General features: G+C 37.1%; 1 protein-coding gene across 2 annotated transcripts in view; it reads right to left on the reverse strand.

Moving 5' to 3' along the window:
* Positions 1-20,255, reverse strand: part of LOC109091076 (contactin-3-like) — a 67,894-nt gene extending 47,639 nt beyond the window's left edge. The window contains exons 1-4 of one of the 2 annotated variants that reach the window (XM_042712842.1): positions 19,764-20,255; positions 12,352-12,492; positions 8,713-8,715; positions 3,480-3,609 (exon numbers count right to left, since the gene is read on the reverse strand). In XM_042712842.1, coding sequence (XP_042568776.1) covers positions 3,480-3,609; positions 8,713-8,715; positions 12,352-12,406 — 188 coding nt within the window. In that variant the 5' untranslated portion in view covers positions 12,407-12,492; positions 19,764-20,255. Of the gene's footprint in view, positions 1-3,479; positions 3,632-8,712; positions 8,716-12,351; positions 12,493-19,763 lie in introns of those variants that run through there. The other variant, XM_042712841.1, reaches the window with a different exon arrangement.
* Between the last annotated feature and the right edge of the window lie 304 nt (positions 20,256-20,559).

The raw sequence follows: 20,559 nt of genomic DNA on the forward strand, positions 1-20,559 counted from the left end.
ATTTTATCATTTATTATTATTTGTCATAATCAACATGAATCAAACATGAACAAAATACAAAATACAAAATAAAATAATTTTGTTCTATTTAAAAATAATACTAAAGTGCTGAGCATGGACATACAGTGCCACATGACAAAAACACCAGCAACAACAAAGTAGAAAGCTGTTAAGTAGAAAGACAGGACTTTAACAACCGATCAATGGCCTAGACCTGTCACCCCATGACATCAGAAACCACAAAACCCCAGAGACGTTCAGATCCCCTGCTACAAAAGCCTCGTCTTTACGTCATCACACAATTAATCAATACAGTCAGGAAGCGTAATCACTGCCTTACCTCATTATTAAATCGTAATCACTGAAAAAAACAGACTTCTCTGTCAATGAGGCATACAAATGAGAACAAATGAGTCTGCTGTCTGAATCCCACAGCAAATAAGGGCCATTTTAATTGACGGACTGGAGAAAACAGAGAAGGGCACTATAGTGGCCATCTGGTTTTAATGTGGAAAAAGACATGATCTACATCAATTACCTGTCTGATTTTATGCACAATGGAAATCAATATAACACACACAAAACTGAAGATACTATGATGCCATGTTTCCCCACCACACACTAAAGGCCACGTCTATGACCTTTCCATATTGATAGAAATATGTACCGTGCTGCACAAGATAATGCATGGGACTTGGGAGAGATATAGTTGCATGAACAGCCCACTGTTCGCTCTGCCTGTTACTCAAACTCAATGATGCACTTTAAGATTTAAAGATAAATAAATAAACTGGTTCATTAGATTGAAATTCTTTCAGGGACTATATGTTGGAGACATACAGTATTAAATGTGAATACACTGAGTATTTTTTCCAGTCTCCTGAGGAGGGCACACAGTACAATTAGAAACCTTCCACTCTTTTCACATTCAAATGCTGAAAAAAAATAAGTTTTACAAATTTATCAGCTGAACAGAATTACAAAATTCAAGGGAAGACTGTTTGAAAGTGTCCAGCCTTTTTAACTTGTTTACTTACATTTTAATTTTTTACACATTGTAGACAGATGTCAGACCTTTAAACTAGTGGAGAAAAATAGATATTTAAAATGTTTTTTTGTTAAGATGAAAATATTTAAACTTGCATAATTGCTTGTGATGAGGTCGGAAAATAATGTAATTTTTGTGTTTTTTATAAAATATTGTAATTTTTGTGTTTTTTATACACATGTGTATGCATGTATGTATATAGGCTCCCTTTCAGTCGGTCACTCTTCGTCACGTCGGTGACCGACAAATTGGGATATCGCTTCGATAGACCAATCTACTTCGAGCCAATGCACATTGGCATGCAATTATTGCATCCAGCTGCCGCTGATCACAGCGTGAGTATAAGGCGGCAACAGGTGCAATGCATACCAGCTTTTCGCTTCGGAGCCGAGCGACTGTATCATACTGCTCAACTGTGTCTGCTGTGAACTACGAGTTAAGCAAGCTCTTGGAAGCTTTCTGTGTTTGCGAGATGGCACTTCAGTGGCGGTCGTTCCAGTGTCGAGTGGGTTGTGCACTTCAGGCTGCACTACCCCCTGTTGTGTTGCAAGCGGCCATCACCCCTGTGTGCCTCAGCACTAAAAGAGCCTTTCCTATAGAGCAATTTCCTCTAAAAGAGCTCACCCGTGCATTTCTGGATGTGGTCGTTACCTGGCACCGGGTGATGGTCACGATCGCTGCCTCATGTGTCTGAGCGTCAAGCACACTAAGGTGGCCTTTATGGATGCGTCATAATCCTACTGCGGGAAGATGACCATCTCGGAGCTGCGAACCAGGCTCCACTACATGTACCATCAGGGGGGCGGAGTCCCGTTGCCTCTGCCGTGATCTGGAGCTCGTTCTGGTGGACAGACGAGAACCACTTCCGGCAGTAGCACGGGCGGTTTGAGGGTTACAGTGTTGGCAAACCCCGCAGGGAACCAATCCTCTGGGGACCATCGCTCCTCTTGCTCCTCCGATCCAGTGGAGTGACCCACGGAATGTGCCGGGCCCTCTTCAAAGAGCGTACCAGTGGTATCCAGTGGACCTCTCCCTGACCAGATGTCGATCTCAGCATCAGAGGGAGAGCTGTCGGATGAAGATTCGGCCGCGAATCCGATCCAGGCAAAGCCTGTTGAAATCCTCCATCACCCTAGGCAGCTGGACGTGGCGGAACATCTGGAGCCAGGCCTTCATGATGAATCCGTGAGAACCGTGGAAGGCTGGGTTCCATATTGAGACCTAAGCGGTAATCATATGTTTATAGTCCACGGTATAGCAGTAGAGCCTGTGTTTCCCCGGCAGACTTCTGCCCTCCCAAGTGGGTTTTAATCACAATTCTCCATATACACCTAAATGGATTCTATATGTGTATTTGCTTCCGAAAACTCCTTCGGGAAGGATGGGGCTTCCGCAGTGTTCCTCTTCAAAGTGGAATGGGTACATTTTCCCAGTGTTATCCAATCTCACCCAGTGAGGTAGTGCTTTAACAGTGGTGAGTGGAACTACTTGTTCCGAGCCCCGGCCTACACCAAACAGGGATGCAGATGGCTCGCACAAGGCACTGGAAGGGGCAGCACTCATGGCGCTTTGGTAGGGATCCTAATTCGTCGGTCACCGACGTGACGTTGAGAGTGACCGACTAAAAGGGAACGTCTCGGTTACGTATGGTAACCCTCGTTCCCTGAAGGAGGGAACGGAGACGTCACGTCCCGTTGCCACGGTTGCTGTACCACCGCTGAGCCGCCGGGTCACCAGCTTGGCTCCTCAGCGAAAACCTGGTATGCATTGCACCTGCTGCCTTCTTATACTCACACTGTGATCAGCTGCAGCTGGATGCAATAATTGCATGCCAATGTGCATTGGCTCATTTAGTTTACACTCAAAGTAGATTGGTCTCTCGAAGCGATATCCCAATTCGTTGGTCACCGATGTGACATCTCCATTCCCTCCTTCAGGGAACGAGGGTTAGCATACATAACTGAGACGTTACTTTTTTGGTCATTGTGAAGAAACACAATATAAGCCTTAAAATGACTCTGACACCTTGTTTAACATCCAAGATGTTGTTTGATACATATATGCTGCAGTTAAAATAAGATTACATTCAACTAAATTTACAGAGATCAGGCATTAAGCACAAAAACAGGAGGGAGACAAAGAACGAGTGCAGCCACAAAAAAGACATAGCTGAAGAAAACAGCTTTTCAAAGAGAAATTAAATCCAATTAGACTCAGTATGGGACTCCCACAAAAATAAATAAATAAAACAGAAAGGCCAAACCAGCTGAGACTAGTTCAGATTGGTTTTGACTCAAACTCGAGCCTAGACTGAACAGGTTAATCAGGTATTATGGATTGTCTATTTGTCTTTGAAACTGACAAAATATGATCAAATAAAGCTTGTCTTGGCTTTCTGATACCAAAATCCATGGGTACACTGGGATCTCACCTGTAGGACGGGGGCGGATGTCCCTGGGCTTCACAGCTGAAGGTGACCTCCCGGCTGGGCTCATTAAGATGGAGAGGGAATACAATACTTCCCGGCTGTTTGGTGAATACTGGCCTCAGAGGACCGCTGCCTTAAAGGTGAGGAGGAAAAGAAAAAAAACACACTATTAGTCAATGCTAAGTTTAGTATAGCATGCCTTTTAGAGCAAAGCTGTTGTGAAAGGTATCCATCTGTTCATTGGATGAAAGCCTAGCTGTCATTCAGTAGCTGTCAAATGGGTAGCGTAGTAATCTTAAAAACACTTGAGATTTTTGTTGGCAGGATGCTAGCTATGATACACATTCAAGATGCTAAGATCACAAACCCCAAAAGAGCAACACATAAGTTAAAATACAAAACTCTTGAGCTTAAATATTGATTTGAGACAGTAAATTTCTTTCCATAGCTTACTGTGTACTGCTTATCTAGTACCATGTTATGCTATGTTTGCAAAAATCTAGTCAGACAAAAAACAAGAGCTTATTCAATTTTCAAGAACACATGGTGACCCACTAAGCTCGCTAATGTGATTTCATCATACCAAAGACACTAACTTGCAGGAAAGTAGCTTAATTGTGTGTATTGTGTAAACACTTAAAAGACTAGAAATTTTGTGGTTTATTATTCTCCGTAATTACATGTTGATGGTTAGTGCAAACCACTTATCCTGTCTTATTAAGCACAAATGGCCTTCAGCAAGATGAAACATCCACCCAACAATAAGCAGGATAGAGAGTTTTCTTGTGAGGGAGAAGGCAATTTGCATAATCTAAAACTCATTGTGTGCCGATTAACACAGCATAGAGCCTAATGTTGCTGCAATGTGTCCAAAACACCAAAAAAATCTCCATGTTTTGTTTCAAAAATGGTGATAAACATAATTTTGGGGTATTTAAATGATACTGCACTGAAACTATTCTTTCTGTGACTGCCATTTGACTTCATGACCTTTCAAACATGTTATGCAGAGAGATTAGTAGTTAATTTAGTTTTTTCATTCTACTAAAGTAACCAGTGTGACATCTTGATTTTCTAGTGAGTAAACTAATTTATAAACAGTTCTTAGCCTTTGTCTGTGTAGCCTGAATATGACATGCAATTTCCCCAAACAATTTTTTAAAAATATTTTATTAATCAACATTAATAATTTCATCAAGATCAATAATTAACAATAATGATTTTTTTGTCAAATATTCTGTTCCACCTTTGTAGTGTAAAGATAGCTTTTCTTGATGTTAATAAAAAAATCTGATTGGTTAAATGTAAGTATTTTGCATAAAAGACAACACAGGTACATTTAATATGGTAATTATAAAAACTGTCCATATAAAAGTAAAAAAAGACCCTTTAAATCAATACCAATGGGCAATACCAATAGTTCACCCAAAAATGAACATTTACCCACCCTTAGACGTCTCCAGTCCATCAATTAACATCTTCTGAAGCAAAAAAGCTGTGTTTGTAATAACAAAAAAAAAAATGAATGAATCAAAAATCCATTTAGACATTTTTAACTTCAAACCGTTGCTTCTAACATATGAGTCCTCATTCCATAATATTGCTTTGTCCAGTGAAAAAGTCATCTCATCTGAATCAGGAGAGAAATATGCACAGAACAAGCACCATGTGCCAGCAAAAACAGTCCAGGACTTTTTCAGTTTATTGGCGTTATTGGTCCAATAACGACTATATAGACTTGTATTTTGTCCAAAAGTGACTTTTTGGACTGGAGTGGTGTGGATTACTTGTGGATTATTGTCAGAGATGGCCATAAATACATGAAAATGTATTTAAAATGCAAATACAAAATACTGTGTAGAAAAATGTACTTAAATGAAAATTACATTTGATTTTTTTTTCAAAGGCTTTAAAATACAAAATACAAAAATACAAAAAATTATTTTGTATTTCAAATACATATTTTAAATACATGTATCTGAAATACTGCCTATCCCTGATTATTGTGATGTTTTAATCAGCTGTTTGGACTCTCATTCTGACGGCACCCATTCACTGCAGATGATCTATTGGTGAGCAAGTGATGTAATGCTACATTTATCCAAATCTGTTTTTTCCTTTAATTGAAAAGTTCATGTCTGACCCTAATGTGTTCAGGCGTACTATGCAAATCTCTTTCTTCAATAGAATCTGAGGCAGCAGTCATGGCTCACCGAGTACTTTTTTTAACCTAAATTTAGAGGACTTTTTAGAGGAAACCATCCTCTTGAGAAATTAGTTCATGTTAAGCACATACTGCTGGTTGTTTATTTACTTTGTGCAGATATCAAGTTCCAGAGGGGTGCAAACTGAATTAATGCATCTGAAAATTCGGAACTAACAGGTTTTTTTTCCATGCCAGAAAAACTAAATTGGTCTACCTAGTGTTCAATTAGCATCTCACAAAGCAGGAGAGGTGGAGTTCATTGTGATTCTGGGTGATAATAGAGCACAGAAGAGCTCTCAGTGGAGGTGTCTGAAATCTATTGAATGGGGAATACACTGCACCAGGGCTAATTTCAATCTCACTGTCAACAAGGGCTTTAACTCTTAAATGCAACCGGAAACATGAGAAGATGAAAAGACGTGAGTGAGAGCAAATGATAAATTGATACTTCACAACCATAATATTGACTCAGATTTCCCATTAGCTACCACAGTGCTTTCCACTGTTTAGCTGATCCATATTTCCAAAAGCCCGGCCTCCTGCCGTTGTCACTTCTCTAATGATTTTATTTTTATACTAAAATATGCAGACTGTGCTGATGCTATTACAAAAAAGAGTACAGCTAAACAAAACATATGTAGCACTTACTACAATTACTGACATACATGCAGTGATATTTTTAGTTTAAAAACAAAATCATAAACTCATCCCCATACCCATGAGTAGAATTCCGTAAAGGTGTTATTTACATGTTTTTCCAAAGCTAATACAGAAGAGGCGTATCCTGTCTTAATTAATTTTCAACTTGGACTTTAAGTTTCAAATTTAGATTTTTAGTTTTGTTTTAAGACTTTTAGTTTTAGACTTCAACATCAAAATCCAACCCAAAAACCCGGACCTGAACAAGGACCGAAAAAGGTAGGGAAGGACGTTTTCGAATGAAATGCCCAAGTTCTGATTGTTGCCTCAGATAACTTTATAATAAGAATATAGTTTGTGTAAAATGTTGAAAAAAATAAATTAATAATAAAATAGCAACTTGTGCTATTAAAACCAGGGTTCAAGAATCCCCAGGGGTCCACATGAATTAATTAATTTTTTTTTTTTTTTTTTTTTTACAAAATGTGTATTTAGGGCTTTCATAGTTAACTTAAGATATTAATTAAAGTCCTACATACTGCAGAACAAAAACAGTGTCCTGCATTTCAATTATGTCTGTATATTTTTTTCTACTCTTAAATTACAAAACCACAATAAAAAAATATAATAAAAAGTGTGATTGACGTAAAAATAAAAAAATATATATGTTTGCGCAGCTGTCAACCAATGTATCTGTAGAGAGGTTCTTTTTCCAGCTAATGACCGCAGAGCAAAGGAACCATTGTAGACCTAAAAAAGTGAACTCCAGGTGAAGGCTGTACAGCTACAGCACCCAGGATTACTATACACACAGGCTGGATAAGAACATCATGGAAAAAGTTGTTAGATCCAACAAAAAATTTAATTTAATATGCAGTGAATCTGGTAAATATGTTTGTATATGTAACAGAGGCCTGCTGCTAGGTGCTGTGCAGGTAAACCTTACTCCTCTGATCTCAAGAAGCACACTAGCGACCAGTACAAAGGGCTGCTGTCTTTATCCTCCTTGTTAGTGTGCCCACATGTCAGCGACCTGGGTTCGAGTCCCGTTCGGAGTGGGTAGGACCCGGTGGGGCGTTATTTAAATTCTAATAAAGGATTACAACCTAGTCACTACTTCAGGAAATTTATTTTAGTATAAAATGTTATTTCACCTACTAGTCACACACTGTTACCCAGTTAATTATACTGTATCACTTAAACTAGAATTTAATGTTGTTGCTTTCCAAGTACTGTAAATCAATATTGACATAGTCTGTAGTCTGCACAACCTGACCTGTTTTGCAGCCTGGAAATAAATCACTCTGTGCTGGTTTCATCTGGCCAGAGGAGAACTGGCCCCCAAAGTGGAATTTATCTTTAGCTTTAATTTGTAATTTTTATTTATTTATTTTTTTCAGGATGATTTTCCTGAATTTGTTTAAAGCCATTTCATGACGTCATAACCTCCCACCACACCCATTACTTTTGAAACTAAAGTGACGCCCATGGGATTAGTAGATAAAGTGTGTTCCACATGTACCCGCCAAAAACTTCTTATGCAATCTTCTGATGCACATGGACATGAAAGTCAGCCCGTTGAGATGTTATCAAAGGCTAAAACACATTAATTATCAAGTGACTCACTCATGCTAAACAAAGAGCGCTCTCATAATCAAGGCTCTGGAACACGTCAAATGTGGGCGTCAGTATTAACACTGCACTAAAGCATCTGTCTGTATCCGATCAAGCTGTTCAAAATCAACATGAGCAATTTTCCACAGAACAGCTAAATAAGATATCCATACCAAGAATGATTTCAAAACTTCAGGTTAAGCTTGGAGCTGATGCAAACCTGAGAAATGCAGCCGAGAGTGAATTTCTATCATGCGAGGAATTAATGCTGCAATCACAGTTCATATTTGCCAGAGGACAAGAGGACAGAACTGTCTATTTCAGAAACACCAAGTAATTACAAGCTTTGGTGATGCTGCAAATATTACAATATGTTATTAAAATATTGATGGGGAGTAATCTGAAACCATGTTGTTGCCTACGGGTTTGACGTTACGTTGTGAGGATTCTGCTTTAGGGCTTTACTGGTGCTGTGATTTCTGTCAACAGACCACAGCTGTCCAAAGAGACACACAGTCGCTGAGAAATTATCTATCCCTGTTCAGCGCAGAATACTAACAAGAGGTTTACAACACAAAAGCGCACCTTTGTAGAAAGGGAGGTCATTATGAAGGAAGTTGGAGAAAGCAGGTCTCTCTCTCTCTCTCTCTCTTTCTCTCTCTACCCAATGGGAAAATTTATATGGCAGCGCTGCCCCCCGGAGCAGCACCGGAGCTGGAGGGAAAAGCCAAGAAGCAATTTGGAGGCCCAAATAAAAACTAATCTCAAATTCAATACCATCTGACAAGCCGATGAATTCGGCCAGCTTACCTCAGCATGAATGTCCAGCCACAGATAGGGCGAACAGGGTGGGAGAGGGAGGGAGGGAAAGGGTTTAGATGTTCGTGTGCCCTCCAATCCGTTTGATTCTGATTCAAGGGTTTTATTCATCAAATGAAAAAGCCAATCTTGGTAAGTTAAAATACACACCTGTACTCACCCATGCAAACAAATACACACCCATGCGCGCACACAAACAACAAGCCCTGAAGTGCAGAGAACCATGAATTTAAGGAATTAAGCGCAGCGTGTTTTGTTAACTCTGTTGCTAACTGTAACAGACTTGCAGAAAGTTAATGAAATATATCACAATTATGCTGCATATTTATATGTATTTAAAAGTGTGTTTATAAATTTGGCCTTTTTCAAATTCAAAACTTAAGTCGCTGGGGTATATTTGTAGCAATAGCCAAAAATACATTGTATGGGTCAAAATTATAGATTTTTCTTTTATGCCAAAAATCATTAGGATATTAAGTAAGGATCATGTCCCATTAACATATTATGTAAATTCCCTAATGTAAATATATTAATTTTTAATTAAATTAAAAAAATAAAAATATGTTAATTTAAATTAAACTTAATTTTTGTTTAGTGATATGCATTGCTAAAAACTTCAGTTGGACTTTAAAGGTGATTTTCTCAATATTTAGATTTTTTTGCACCCTCAGATTCCAGATTACATTACATTTTAAGATAACATATTTTAAATGTACTTAATTGAAACTTTAACATTTAAAATGTGTAATTACTGTACAAATATATATTTAAATGCATGACATACAAGTTTAGATAGAAAAGAAATTTAAGTATATTTTAGTTTACCATAAATGCTGGTCAGTACATTCAGCAGTACACTTATATTTCAAAACCAGTATAAGTAATTATGATATTTCATATAAGAATGCACTTAGTCCCAAGACCTACTTAAGTAAAAGCACTCTAAAGTTCAAATAATTGCATTTAATATAAATTTAAACTTTTTAATTTCATTGAATTAGCTTGCAAGTAAGTGTCTGAAACATTATATTCAGTGTATTTTTTCAAAGCCGTTTTTGTTTAATTAAGTACACTTTTAAAATGAATGCTAAAGTGTACTTCTTAGGGTCCTCTGTTGTCTAATACATACATTTTATAGGTTTCACTATGATTTTAATTTGTTAGAGCTTCGACATGTTTTTTTTTTTTTGTCATGTTGAGCTGTGGAGTCGAGATTTCCCTTCACTTGCATCATTATCTTCCTGATACTCTTTAATATATCTGATCCCAGATAAAAATTAAGAGGGAATAAGCTTCCCAAAATTGAGTAAAAATCATAAAGCATCTAATTCAGTTTGCAGCTTTTGAGAAACAAAACATATGCATGTTTTGAATTTAAGCTGAAATAATCAACAATCGGATGTGTTAGTGCTTTCCTCTGATTGTGCGGTTTGTGTTCTATGTCTCTACTCCTCAATCAAAGCACATTTAATCAAGCACAATTATATCCTGCATCTATTATGTTCTACTGCAGTTACAATTACCTGCCGCCATATGCTCAAAAGTGAAAGTGAAAGTGACGTGACATACAGCCAAGTATGGTGACCCATACTCAGAATTCATGCTCTGCATTTAACCCATCCAAAGTGCAAACACACAGCAGTGAACACACACACACAGAGCAGTGGGCAGTCATTTATTCTTCGGCGCCGGGGAGCAGTTTGGGGGTTCGGTGCCGTGCTCAAGGGCACCTCAGTCGTCGTATTGCCGGCCCAAGACTCAAACCCACAACCTTAGGGTAGGGAGTCAAACTCTCTAACCATTAGGCCATGACTTCACCTAGAAATTAAAGCAAACTGGTGTATTTGTTCACTGGTTTTTAGTCAACTTTCGAAGAGACAAAGCAAATGAATGCAGTTAGTAGCCATTAGCATGTCTATTTTCACATCTAGAGTTATTATTTATATATTTTTTTACTTTCAAGCGTACTTTCGAGTGCTGGCAATTAAATCACACATAATCATTTCTAATGGGTTTGCTGTTAATGTAATTAGTATTAGTTTGGAGTGGATGAATATCATTAACATTTCATAATGCTGCAAGATCTTCTTTTAGCAGTATCAATTATTAACCATTAACTGTTATTTTGAAATCATGAACACCACTGGCAGAAGTGTCTTTGAACAGACTGAAAAATATAAAACTGACATTTAATGAAAAGAAAATCAGTATTCATCAGAACATATTTTACTACTTGTGTTTTTCCTTTCAGTATGTACTACTTATTGTTTAAATAAAGAGGACTGGGGCTAGTTGTCACAAGGGCTATAGCTCAGTAACTAAAAGGTTTTCAATCAAACGTCCAATTACATAAATGTGTGTTTTCTCTAGCAGTGGGTTGTATGTTTTTCGAATCTAGTTCAGAACTCCAGTGTTGTAATTTTTACGCTTCAGCTGTTGTGTAAGCACAATAAAAACACATTTTGCATACATTCAGACAAGAGGTGACTATAAAACGAAGGTCAATTTAAAATGTTAGATGTTATGTGTGTTTTATATGCAATTTATTAATAACAATATCTTGGGTTTATGAATATTTAAATAAATTGTTTTGTGCATGACTGATAATTGATTAACTCTTATTTAGCAGAAAAGCCAATAATGCAGGCTCCCATTATGATGTCTTAACCTAACCATAATTGTGTGACAACATGCCCCACTATTAGGTGAACACACCTGGCTACTATGTTTTTAATGAACTGAACCTCTTTTCCAGAATAATTCCACAACATAACACAACCTGGTAGCGGAGAAAAGAGTGCTTTCAAAAATCACACACAGCAGGAGTGAAGATCATGCAAAAGAGCAAACAGCCCTTTTTAAATCAAAGACTTATCAGCGAGAGGATTAAGTCTGACCCTCCCAGTGACTGAAAGACAATGTAACTGCTTCATCAAAAAGAGATCAATAAAGGGGCTTTTGTGCTTCCACTAGGCTAAATGAGAACATAAATTGTGCTCTCCAATAAAATAATGGCTGGTAGATTCATTTGCACATTAACCTTTTCATGTCTTTCAAAGGGCTGGTTAAATTACATACTATCACATCTTTTCTCCAACTTTGACACAAAGCAAGGTGGTCTTTAAATCAAGAAGTCTGCCGCCATGGTATAATGCCCTGAGTATAGGAGGCATAGTTCAGTGACAATGGAAATATATCTAATGTATATTCTACCCAAGAAGGATGAGTATAAAGCCTTAGCATCAAATCCCATAATTCCAGAAAGGAATAAAGTGTTGCCAAGGAGAATATAACGGCACCTTCTCACCACCTATTCTCCAGTCTTTATATTATGTAATATATATTATTTAATATAAAACCACCACCCCATGGCCTGACTGTCACACATATTGTGTCTTTGCTCATCTCACCACTGCGCCCATCCGGAAGAGTTGGAAGGCTTTAGCGTTCACAAACAAAATGAAACCTTTAATTGGTTCCAGAAGATAAGAGACATCCCTGAATGAGAGGTCTGCCCTTAATAGTACATGACAAGGACAAATGTATGCCATAGAAACAGACAGGAAAGTCTATAGAGGAGGTTATTAGGATGCCTACCTGAAAGGCATCCTATGAATAATTGCAGCACCAGCAGTTTCCATGACAACCCCATTTTAAATATTTGGAGGTCAGCGAGAGCTCACATTCAATTGAGGGTAAATAGAATGCTTTCTTTGTCCAGACTTGATCCTCTGTGCCCTGAAATCAAAAGACAAGATGAGAAGAGTTAGAAAGAGTTAGCCAGACTAAAGCAGCCATGTTCAGCAACATTTCCTAGCTGTGTGTCAGGTAAATTAGTTTGTTTCTTCCTGAAAACAGGTTTGGAGAAAATTTAGCATTACATCTCTTGCTTACCAATGAATCATCTGCAGTTAAATGGGTGCCGTCAGAATGAGAGACCAAACAGCTGATAAGAACACCACAATAATCCACAAGTAATTCACACCACTCCAGTACATCAATTAACATCTTGTAAAGCCAAAATCTGCATCTGCATCAATTCACAAGTATTTCCTCTTTTTTGTACAGTATATTCTTTGAAGGTGAAACTTAAATGAAGTTTATAAATCAGATTCTGTAAGTACAACAGCAAAATTGCAGGTGTTAACAAGCACAATCACTGAAGGAAAGAGCAAGAAATGAAACCACAGCTGACTTCAGCCACAGCCTTAGATGAAATTAACCGAAATAAAACAGCAGAGGAGGATTAAACAACTCCACAAACAGCATTACCAACTTCACTCATTACTAACCAGTTTGACTTTATTTCTGTCAAATATCTACAAAAATTCTTTGAGAATTAACAGAGGTTTATATTGTATTGAAAATGTTTTGTTGGTCCTCACCATTTTGGCGATAAGTGGTTGTGTTAGGTGGGCTCTTAACATCACAAGCACCAGTTGTATTTGATCATAGATACTTTACACTTTACTTACTATAAAAACAGTGTTAAATAAATACAGCTAACTAAAGCAATCAAAGCAAAACTATTTTTTAAAAGTCAAGGTCCAAGAGCCCAACTAAAGCAAACACCAGTCAAATGAAACTTTCAAATGAAAGTACATCACCTAAAATCTCAATAAGAGCTTTTGTGACAGAAATAAAGTCAAACTGGTTAGTAATAAGTGAAGCTGGTGATGCTGGTTGTGGAGCTGTTTAATCCTCCACTTTTGAGATCTTGATAAATTTAATGTGTTTTATTTTCAGTTGATTTCATCTTTGGCTTTGGCTGTAAATTTTGATTTTCTGCTCTTGTTTCTGTTTTCTTCAGTGATTCTGCTTGTTAACAGGTGTTCATCACTAATGCTCAATCCTCATTTAATTAGTCACTTAATTATCTCATTGACTTCATCACTGCTTCCAGTGTCACTTAGTGTGGACACATATACGTGCTCTTTAAACTTGAGGATTTTGCTGTGAAATTAAAGGGGTTAAATGTGTCAGATGAAGAAAAAAAACAGCACACTGTGAAATGTATTTTTAACAGAAATATACTGTTAATTGAATTTATGAATGCAAACTGTAAAAAAAAAAAAAAAAAACCAAAAAAAAAAAACAGTAGATTACTGGCAATCACAGCTGCCGGTATTTCACCATAAAACCAAGAAGAAAAAACAGCAAAATACTGTAAAACCTAACAGTGAACTTCCTGTTGTGTTTTGGGTCACCATTGTGCTGGAGAGTAGAGGCTGTGTTTAAGTAAAGAATGGACAGCTCATATCTGATGTTATGCTGCTTGTTGCTTAATTTTAATCACACATGAATGTGTGCTGCTGTTACAAGAAGATTGAGTTGAATTAATGCTATTAATGGCTTTTCGTAAATCAGTAGGTTTTTCTTCATGGACTTAAGCAAAATAGTTCCCAACACCATTATGCCTGCATTACTTAAATATTGTAAATATTATTTTATAAACAAATGCCAACTAGCCTATTTAAGTGCAGTCAGTTCACATAAAAATAAAAAAATCAAACTAAAATGATTGCTAACAAACAATCAATCAAATAAATATATATTTTTTCACACTGTAAATTTAAATAGGTCTGTAAAACCTAAAATGTTGCTACCGTATTTTTTATGGTAAAGTTCTGGCAACCAACTGCATTTATTCCACCGAAAAAAAAATGCATAAAATAAATTATTTTTTTTTTAATAAATTTTATGCCAAACAAAAAGTTAGCATCACATTGGTTCCCTTGACAAAAACCTGCAGAAAATAATCTCTGTGATTTTTAAACATTTTTAAACATTTTGTTTATCATGATAATCTTCACAAATGAACACAATTTAATGGATTTACCTGTTCATTGTGGTGATGTTTAATGTCCCCTGGCAACCTAGTCCCATTTAGCCATTTTTAACAATAGCTGTTTTCAAGAAAAATAGAATTTTTATAAATAAAACATAAAATATCTTGAGTATGAGTTAACCACAGACCTAAATTCATGCATTTAACCAAAAGCCTGTTCAAAAATGCCATTAACTTCAGGATGATGGAACCGGAAGTGCTAAAATGCTAACCTTTTCTGGGTTTTTGCCAACAAAATACACAATCGCTGCAGTACTCTACATCAAGTATCTATGATAATATTAAATATTAATATTAATATTAAAGTCATTATAATCAGTAAATATGTCCCCACTAGATGCAACAAATGCCTCATTTGTAATGGGTTTTATTTGTTTTGTCTCCTCTAGTGATGTCCGGATCGTGAACGAATCTTTCTGTTTATAACCAGATCTTCTTAATGAACGGGTCGAACCAGTTCACCAAATCAAAATGAATCGTTTGAAACCGTTCGCGTCTCCAGTATGCAATAATCCACAAATAACTTAAGTTATTTGGTTTATAAATGTGCCTTACACTCCCTCTGATGTGAAATGAACCAATATCCCGAACTATTCAGTTACTTGTAACAGTACATTGACTGAACTGCTAAAAGAAAGCGATGATGGGATGTGCACGTGCTGCTGCTGGCCTGGGAGACGGCATAGTACAAAAAACAACACAACAAATACCTTCACAATCATAACACACCCGGCCAATCACAACACACTGAATAGCTGGCCAATCAGAGCACACCTCACTTTTCAGACCGATGAGCTTTGTAAAAATAGACGCGTTTCAGAAAGGCGGGGCATAGAGAACTATAAGTAATGTACATTATATGGAAAATAATGTGTTTTTAACCTTAAACCACATAAACACATTGCATTACACAAAATACACAAAATAATGTTCTTTATAGCAGCATCATATGACCCCTTTAATAGACTGTGTTATCCAAGGTATAATTCCTAAAAGGATATTCTTGATTACCATATGACAACATTACTATTTATTTTACTAAAGCCCTTACAAGTGCAAGTCGTAAGGGCTGAAAATGGCCATGGTCAATGGGGCTTCACCTCACAATGGTCATCCAATAAGCAGGTGCTTTACGTAACAACAAATTTGAATTTTTTAACCATACAAATAGTTGAATGCTTACCAAGTGCAGACTTATTAGCAGAGACTGAAATGAAGGACATACTGTATTAAAACTAGCATTAAGCCAACAAGTGTCATGATATCCACACAACTTCACCTAACCCAGTGAAGTCTTGGGAGGACATGAATAAAAGAATCACATCCAAAGAAGCATACAATTTCTTGAGAGAGTTAGCCATTAGCATTGCCATTTATAAATAAAATAAAATCTTATTTTGCTAAAATACTTGGCTATTTTTCAGGAGCTGTCAGTGGAGACACTTAAGGTTGCCAAATGCCATTTCCTAACAGCACGGGTAAATTGACCAGACCAAATTCTGAGCCACTGTAAAAATTAAATAACACTTATGCATCCACACATTACAAATCTGTGCACACAAAAACAAGAAAAAGCATCATTAACTGTGTGTCCACATGAAATCAATAAATGGCTCTAACATAAACCTAGAAAATGACAGCATAACTATCACACGCATTTGTAAAAACATGTCTTTACTACCAGGATCCATGCATGCTACTGGCCTTTTAAATGTTTGCTTTGTTTGTGTGATTGGCAGTTCATCCATTACGGCTTGTAGATACATTTCAATGCTGTGAACATGAAATACAATATATGTCTCGCTGCGGACCAAGTGATCACAGCCAACAATCTGATCTGAAAATGAGCCCACAGAAAATTTCTTTGTCCTTTAAATTCTGCTTGATGTCATAACTCTTCTTGATGCCATAATAAAAGGCAAAATATGGCATGCTTTATGCTTTAAAAAGGGGATCTGTCTGGAATATTTGCACTGCAGACATTCACATTTGCACTGCAATCGGACAAAAGAGAGCAAGAATAAGGCACAGAACTCCCATTTGTGCAGCACAAAAACACACCTAAGAGCAAGACTCCGGAAAGCATGCAGTGGCTGACTTTAAAGGAAGTGCCGATGGTGAGAGTCACACGAAATGTACAGTATGTATGCTCTCTACTTTTTAAACATAAATGAGACACACACACACTCTTCCCAGATCTGGCACGATCTCGGCTAGAAGGTAACACTCTAAATCTGGTTCCCTTGACTTCACTTGATCCACAAACACCATCTTTGAGAAGAGTGTCTCTGCAAACCCAAGCATGATTTCACCTATAGGTGACCAGCCCCTTTAGAGTGCAAAATGTACTGTGTTGTTGTTAAAACCTCAACTGACATGAACATTTGAGTGTAGTGGTTGACAACATGGTCGAGGAGTGTGTAAAATTCTCCAGCTGGTATTGTGCACTCTGACTGAACTCTAATCTAGAGGGTGTGAATGAAAAATTAATGTTCAGCATCCAAAAGAGCCAAGAAAACACAGTTACCAGATTTATCTAGCTGGATATGACTGAATTTTGAATGAAACACTTCAGAGAATCTGCTGGTTTGCATTCATACTTTTATTCATATTACAGTCACTCATAGTTCTAAACTTTTATATACAAGTAAACTTGCCCCATAGACTTCCATTGTAAGTTTATTTGCATCAGCACAATTTTTTGCTTGTTTTTTTTTTTTTTTTTACCAAAGTAGAACTGAAAGTATTTTTCTGTAGTATTTGACAGCATCAGTGGGACAAGATCCCGAATATTCCTTTATTCTCTGTCTGTAACGACAGAGGTGTGCGCACAGACTGAAACGATTCATGCAGTTTCTGACAAATATTATTTGGCTGTGAAATTGGTGGTGCAGAGATTTGAAGCATGCATCCAGCAGGTACGGCACATCTCACACCTCAGCCTCGACCTGCTGCATATAAACATCAGCTCTCTATGACTCAACAAGCAATGCTGGGAGAAAGGGAAAATGTAATATGTCACAGAAGACAAGCTTTCTCCTTGTCTCTTCCCCCTTGACTTGCATCAACACAGAGGTGTGTGCAAACAATCTGGCTTCCCTAATGATGCGTTGAGAAATTATCCAGTGTTTTTTTTTAATTCTCTGACAAGCCAGCAGAGTGCAGCAAAAACTCTACCTCTAGTGCAAATTATTGCTATGTATGAATGAGTACTCAATTTTAGTCTGTAATTTTATTCCTTCTTCAAAACAATGCCTGCATTAAACATACACTGCCTTGTGCTGCATATCAAGTCTCAAGAAAATAAAACCAATTATGAAAAAATACATACTTTTATTAGAGATTCTAATTGTATGAAGCTCAAAATGCAGATTTATTTATTATTTTTTAAGAAATTAGATGTCTTAAGTCACTGCTTCTCTAATAATAAGAATAACTGTGGGAGAGAGGTGCATAGGCTGGAAGAGGCATTGCGAAAGACTTACATCAAGCCCATTGTCAAGAAAAATACAACTTTGATATAAGAGAATCTTCTTGTGAAATAAATCAATCTATTTCAAAAACATTGAATCAAAATGCAGCATGTATGTCCATGAGGAAAGTCCGTTTGTCAGTTAGCCCATTCAAACAAACAAACAAACAAACAAAGAAACAAACAAACAATAAATAATCCATCCAATCCATATTGCTTCAAAAAGGGTTGTGAAGTTATTTTATTGCAATTACTCACATCATTAAAAGAATGATTCCTCTCAACCCAAGTCTCTAGTGGCATCATAAACACAAGTGGAATAGTAATTTGGCAGACAGGATACATTTTTAATGATATTCCACAAATATATTTCAGTGTTTTAGTGGTTAGATAGATTGGAACAGATTTCAACCAGTTCTTCCAAGTACTATATTTTATAATTCATTCACAGATGGATAACTGAGAGAGGTCCATAAGCTGCAGCAGTGTCTGGACAGATGTTGATGAGGTTCACTGAATGAAAATGGTTGGAAAAAAGGAGAGCTTGAGAAACTAAGAATAGAGAATCTTAGAATGTGGACTAATTATGCCAGTGGTTCTCAATCCCAGTCTTCGCACATATTTTGCATGACTCTCTATTTAACACACCTGATTCAGATTTCCAGCTCATTAGAAGAGTGCTCCATGCATGAACTGTGGTCAGATTGACATGGTCCCTACACAGTGTTCTTTGCTCCCTACTCTCTGAGCATGGGAAATCAGTTGATGTTTTCTTCACTTTGGAACATCCATTCACAGATTTGCGCTATGCCATGGCCTGCAGCATCTTCACACACCGACGAAACTTACTAGAGAAAGGGGAACTGCAAATTACCACTGTAATTAAATACAATTTAATTTCATGTCTCGCACACTTTAATGTCCTTTGAATGGAACATATATAGGCTCCCTTCGAACTGGAATCATGATGGAATATCCTGTGAGGTCCACAGGGCACTTATACGGACAAATAGAACAAACATTTGAAGTGATAAGAGAGACATACATAAAGTGCAGAGCGGTGCTACATGAAGACTGGAACTGACAACCACTGAATTATGCAATATTAATAAAATTAAATGAGGAATGTACTTTAGACGTAATTATTAATATTGAATGATGAGTTTGCAACAGCAAAAATTAAGGTTCCTCAATGGTTCTTGTGGCGGTTATGTGGTTCTTTGAAGATTAAAACAAAAATTTTGGTTATAGGCTCTTTATATAGATGTTTTTTTTTCTAAAGAATATAGAATAAAAACTACTTTATGGAGCTTGGAATGATTTTATGAGTGTATATAGCATCAGACTGTAAAAAACCTCTCTGGTTCTAACTGCAACCTTTATTTTTAAGACTAGAGCCAATTAGAAAAATATTCACTAACATGGAAAAAAATAAATAAATAAAATAATTCACTAACACAACCACAAAATCTAAAAACTTTTATGTGTTTTATAATCTGCTTCTATGAACGGTCTACCAAAATATTATAACTCTTGTAAGTATAAAAATGACAAACATTTCTCACAGCCCATAAAACAACAAGCTGCATGAAATAATATCTCACCTAAATATAAAGCGTCATGTATCTTTTCTTCTTCTTTTAAATAGCCTTAAACTATTAGTGCTGTTTCCGTCTCAAACTCGTTTACCTTCTTGACTTCAGACAGTTTTCAGCCTCTTCGCGTCTGCCACTGTAACAACAGCATCTCTCTAGCCATTCCACGATGCCAGAGACGAGACGAGCGCTCTTCACAGGTGCAGCTGCCACAGAGGAATTCTTTCTGTTTTTTTCAGCCTCCGGAAATCCAAGATAGTCCTTGAGAGACGGTAAAACGCGCTGATGATACCCCGCTGGATTACTGTGCGGCAAATGAGAAGTAAAGCAAACGCGTTACGCATGGAGTATTCTCAGTTCAGCCTCACAGACAGAGGTGAATGCGCGGATCCACTCCACACTGCGCCACGCGTCAACGTGTGTGGAGCCGCTCGCGCTCACATCCCCGCTGTGACGCAACATAAACTTCATATCACTTGATCTGCTGTCAGTTCATCAGCACAGATGAAAGAAAACACCGCTTCCCGTGGAAAGAGAGTGGGAGGGATATAAAAAGACTTTTTCAGTAGTAAAAAGTGTTAGAAGATCCATCAATAATGGATTAAAAACATGATGTCAGGTTTAAAATTTATAGTGTTTGAGACCTGTGCTAATATGCGCATTCCTTATTGGGTAAAACTTGGGGGAAGTGCCTGCTAAACTGAGCAGTAATATTCTCCTTTAAAATAAGAAGAAGAATTAGAAGAAGAAGAAGAAGAAGAAGAGGAAGAAACCTTTTCATTTTAAAGTATCTCATGAATTAATGAGAAAATGAAATATCCCTCAGTGCTGGGCAAAATCCACAACTGAAGAATTGGCTCCTTTTCAATTTATGAGTGTAAATTTGAATT

Source organism: Cyprinus carpio, chromosome A23 (assembly GCF_018340385.1).
Source record: "Cyprinus carpio isolate SPL01 chromosome A23, ASM1834038v1, whole genome shotgun sequence".
In the NCBI taxonomy this organism is placed as follows: domain Eukaryota; kingdom Metazoa; phylum Chordata; class Actinopteri; order Cypriniformes; family Cyprinidae; genus Cyprinus; species Cyprinus carpio.